Below are 5,004 nucleotides of genomic sequence, written 5' to 3' on the forward strand. Positions count from 1 at the left end.
CCATGCGGCGGGGGCGCATCGGGCGCAGAAGCGGGTCCCGGCTGTTCCCAGGTGTTGGAGCGGGTGCCCGAGCCTTCCCCTGCCTTTTCTGACCAGGAGGATCCCCAAGGTGCCGGACTGCAGCAGGTGCCTTCCTAAGCTCGTGTGAGGCCAGCAGTCGGCAGGGACGAGAAGCGCCGAGTCGTTATTGGAGCCGGCCGCCACAAGTATAAAAGGTTTTTGAAAGTTGGAGAAGTTTGACAGGGGGTCGCGGAGGGCTAGTGAAGCCAGCACAGGTGGCTGGATCGATGGCTCGGGAGACCTCTGAGGTGTGGTTTGGAAAGGTACGGCACAGCGAAGGATTTGCTCTTTACTTGCTCTGATCTTAGAAGCTTTTTTTTTTTTTCCCCTCCTTTATTTTTCCCCTGTAACATGCTAGATTGGACTCGTGAACTAAAGGGACTTTTTTTGTGACCAGTATAGCTACACAACTGCCTGGTTCCTCACCGTGTGAAATCTTGAAGCTACGCCGGCTGTGAGCAATGGCGTGTAAGGACTTTAACGGGTATTAAAGCAGTGAGACAGAAGGTTGTTGTTGAAAACTGTGCTTTCCTGCAGATGTGGCGCACCTTTCACTGGTTTATAAACACTTTCATAACTTGAAATTTCTCTCTGGCTTGCTCTGCTGGCCCTTGATTTTTCCATGTTTTTAGGAATGTCTGTCAGAGCTTCTTAGAGCCGTCCGCACGTATCTGACTATGTTGTATTATCTGGAAAATTCATTATTCGTTGGCCTCGTTGCTGATGGTTTCTTGTTTCCGTGTTATACACATAAGAACTTGGTCTGTACTCACACTTGGTAACTGCGGAGTTGTATCAGGAGTTGTTTTAGCACAGTGTGTTTAAAATGTAAAGGCAGGCTACTGGTTGTGTGCATATGCGTTGTGTGCGCAAGTTTGCTGGGAATTTGTTTCTTAAATAGAATTTTTTTTCTCCCTCTAGTTCATTTATTTCTTCATCACTCCTTTTTTAAGCTGTATGATAACACAGAAAATGCTTTACAGTTGGTTGTCTCTTCTATTTTTTGCATGTTGTGGAAATCTTTTAAAAGTTGGGCTTTGCTTGTGTTCTTGACGGAAGACACTCAAGAAACATCAGCTTGTTTTGCAGACATTTGCAAAAAAACTCAGGTGTAGGTGATGTGTGTTACATTCACCATAAAATACAGGTATTTTATTCGAAATAACGTTTCTACTTAAACACGACACCAGCTTCACTTCCAGGCAGGTCTACTATTCAGTTGTATTGTGGCAATATTAACTCATCGGGGGAACGGGAAGCAGGTCAAAAGCTGTTCACTAGGGAAAGCAGCAACGCAACCTTATTTTTGCCCTTTTCCCACCTTGGAAATATATTTGTATGTAGCAGGTGCAGTATGCCCCAAAAGTTCCCTAATGCATGCAATTTTGGACAGATGGGGAGTGCTGAAGTCCTCAGAGAAGCTGCTTTCAACTTAACCCTCGATCTCACAAGCTAACCCTACCTCTCTCCCAGTGCCGCAGCTAGTCCTGGACAACCAGTGCATCACAATTCTGGTGGATTAATGCCTTTCTAACTTCCATCGTGCAATTTTTTTCCCACCTTGACCGAAGCCCTTTCTGTATTGTGTAATGAGACCTGTCAAAACTCGCCATCTGCCCCCAGAACTGTTTTTCTTACATGACAAAGCTACCATTAATGTTTGCAGCCCAGAGATGTGATATCACCGGAAGATGATCTGTCATTGAGTCACCCATCTCTCCTTTCTTCAGGTGAAGCAGATTTTCCCTTCCAGAATGACTTTCCAAGCTCTGGTTTTGTTTCTGGCTTGTGCTGGGATTGGAAAGGCAAAAGGTAAGTTGAATTTCCCGAAATCTGCCTGAAAATGGTTGGGGAACTGGTTTCTGATTCCTGAGGCTTCAACAGTCAGAGTTAAGAGGCAAAAATAGGTGAAATACAGATTGCTGGTGCCATTTGACATACGTTAGATAGCTGAGGCATAGACATGGAGCTGGCAGATGTGACGCAAGACCTCCTGGAGCAGCATTTGGAGATGGGAGGGACATGCAGCATCCCATATCTACAATGGCACTGGACACCATTGTTCACCTGAGTTCACAACTTCCCATAGTGGGTCCTCCCCTTGGGAGCAAATCTCTCTTTTTCTTTCCCTCCCTCTCAAATGCGCTGCAAACTCTGAAGCTACATAGTCCAGAAATTCTCTTTAGCCCATTTTGCTGCTCAGTTCTCCGAGAATGGCTTGGTGTGCACTTCCCTTGTGCATTCAGTCTTCCTCCAGCTTTTAGGAAACAAAAATTGAGTCTTTGCTGAGAACGGGAAGCCATGAGCTGATTTAATAAAACTGAAGTGGGAAGTCTGCAGGGATGGGTACAGAAATAGGGTATGTCTTTTTCTTTTAAACAGTTTAGAAGAAAGCCAGAGCCTCAGCCAGTGTAAATCAACATAACTTCATTGATTTCTAGGAGGATGCAGGAGAAGGACTTTTTGGTGGGGGAAAACCGTAGAAACAATGTGTAATTGATGGAATTGTTGTGTCTGTGGGTGATCCAGGCCTTAGAATCAGTATTAGGCTTCTGAGTATGTGTGATATCTGCCCATTTCACTATTTCATGTCATTGCAGTGGTTCCCCAGGCTGAACACATAAACGTGAAGGTGGGTGACAATGTGACTCTCGGCTGTGCCCTGACAGAACCCAAGGATGTTCTGCAAGTGACGTGGCAAAAGGACTCTGAAAAATCACACAATAATATAGCTACGTACAGTACCATAAAAGGATTAAAGATTCACGAGCCCTATCAAGACCGAATGAATTTCACGAGTCTGGTACTCAATGAGACAAGCATCGCTTTTTGGGACACTAGAATGGATGATTCAGGGTGTTACACATGTCTCTTCAATGCTTTCCCTTTCGGCTCCTTCTCAGGACGTACCTGCCTGAGTGTCTTTGGTGAGGTTCTCTGCAGGGATATGTCTCTAGTGGAAAAAGAGGTGTTTTCTCACCCACAGCATTTCCTTGAGCGGACTCAGGAACTGCAGTGGTAGGAACATCCCTCAGCGGAACATGGTGTAGAAACAGAGCGTTACTGCTGTGAGCAAGACTCTGTGGGGTCATATTCAAGTCTGTTGTGGTGGTTTTGGCTCTGGGCTATCCTTGTTTGTCATTCTGTGAGTAGCAGCTAAAAAGCAAGGAGTGGGATCTTTGTTTGTAAGCCCCCGAGCAGTCCCAGCTGGAACTTGGGCAAACCAACGTTGCCTGTTGCAGTTTCCTCTTGGTGCCAGGTGCAACCCCAGTGCTGTGAGCTGCTGTGCCGAACCCTACCATTGATAGGGAATTAGCAGATAGGAGAACAGCACGGACCAAGAAATGGTTTTAGTTTAACGAATTATTTTAAAACGTGGGATTTTAGGTTCAGTATACTCTCCTTCAGTATAAGGGAAGAGTATTGAATCATGGGGGGTACCTGACCTAATGAACTCTTCTTGCATTCCTGTGCTGTGGGGCTCAGTGAAATCCATTAAGCTTTGCTCTGACTGATAATGGTTAAACTGCTATTACTGCTTATGACCAGGTGCTCATTGTGGTGATGGATTGTCTCATTTGTGTGTTGGAAGGTCTCAATGCATCTGTCCGTTACAACATTTCCGAAGGTCATTTGATAGCCATCTGTAATGCTGTTGGCCTCCCCGAGCCCACCATCACCTGGAACAACTTGTTCAATTCTACTCCTACACAGGAGACGGTCAGGCACACCAATGGGATGGTGTCCATCACCAGTAAACTGGAGATCTACAACACTCAGAGCGTCGGTGCGCAGGACTTGACCTGCAGAGTAAGCAACACAAATGAAAAAATGGAATTGCCTGTGAAAATGAAAGGAGGTAGGTGAATGATACAAGCTACTTGGTAGCATTCTCTTGGCCTCCGTGTTTTGCAATAGCATGTTTGGATAGGAATCTGCTGGGAAGAGGAGGGAGTGAAATGTGTTTGTGCCAAGGAAGAAGAAAGGAAATCCTATTTTGCGTTCATTGCTGTCTTTAAGAGGATAACATATTGGGGCCCTCTCCAAGAGGGGAAAAAAGCCAAATTAGTCAGCTAGGGACCTATGGGTTTTAGAGGCAGCATGTGTTTTGCAGCAAGACGAACTTCAGTTTTCACGGAGGCCTTCATAGTTTCTTTGACAGCCCAAAGATAGATATAAATATTTGTCACCTGGTATCTATCTAGATGAAGTAAAAACTCTGTGGGTCACTAAATGAACACTGAAGTGGAAGTTCTGAAATTAATAACAAACTATTTCTGAACAACAATTACCCAAGTGTTTCAGTTAAACTTACTACATGTTTTGGTACAGTTAAACTGTGTATTATGTTTTAGTTTCTCTGACATTTTTGGTAAGACATGCGCGCATTGCAGGAATGGTCAGGGAGGAACACTATTTTCGGGCAGACAGGAAGGTGATCAGTTGAAGATACTTACATTGGTTTTATGGGGAAATCTTAAATACATCAATATAACATCTGAATACCTTGCAGGGCTGATGTATTTCTTCTTCCAACGTTCTGTTCTGCTGGAAGGACTTTCACCCTAGTTCCATAGATGAGAAACAGAAACATTAAAAGCTAAAGTACCATTCTCCGTTCACACAGGAACATGGACTTAGGTGATCTAAAATTCACATGTCTCCAAATTCAGAGTCTTAAAAGGAAGACCACCTGGAAATTAGGAAGAGAGGAAAAGCAGTTTGGGATTGTGGGTTAATTCCCAAATTATGTGCTCAAGAAGTGATTGTTATAGGAATAATAGTAAAGAGTAAAATCTGACTTTTAATATCTTCTCTCTAAAAGTTCAAAAGCAAATTAGGTCTTAATTCTGAGTGACACTAATTGAAAAAGCACAATAAATCTTTTTGTCCTGTCTCAAATGCAATATTCTTTTGTTTTGGCCTTTTAAAAAGGAAATGTGT

The 5,004-nt window shown here is 43.9% G+C and overlaps 1 protein-coding gene across 1 annotated transcript in view; it reads left to right on the forward strand.

The window, feature by feature from the left end:
* Nucleotides 1-1,796: 1,796 nt before the first annotated feature.
* LOC103916833 (OX-2 membrane glycoprotein-like) overlaps nucleotides 1,797-5,004 on the forward strand; it is a 12,994-nt gene continuing 9,786 nt past the window's right edge. Inside the window, exons 1-3 of the mRNA XM_009323889.1 lie at nucleotides 1,797-1,872; nucleotides 2,661-2,987; nucleotides 3,653-3,919. Of these exons, the coding sequence (XP_009322164.1) occupies nucleotides 1,815-1,872; nucleotides 2,661-2,987; nucleotides 3,653-3,919 (652 nt within the window). The 5' untranslated portion in view covers nucleotides 1,797-1,814. The remainder of the gene's footprint in view (nucleotides 1,873-2,660; nucleotides 2,988-3,652; nucleotides 3,920-5,004) is intronic.

This window comes from Pygoscelis adeliae, unplaced genomic scaffold (assembly GCF_000699105.1).
Source record: "Pygoscelis adeliae isolate BGI_AS28 unplaced genomic scaffold, ASM69910v1 Scaffold124, whole genome shotgun sequence".
Classification (NCBI taxonomy): Eukaryota; Metazoa; Chordata; class Aves; order Sphenisciformes; family Spheniscidae; genus Pygoscelis; species Pygoscelis adeliae.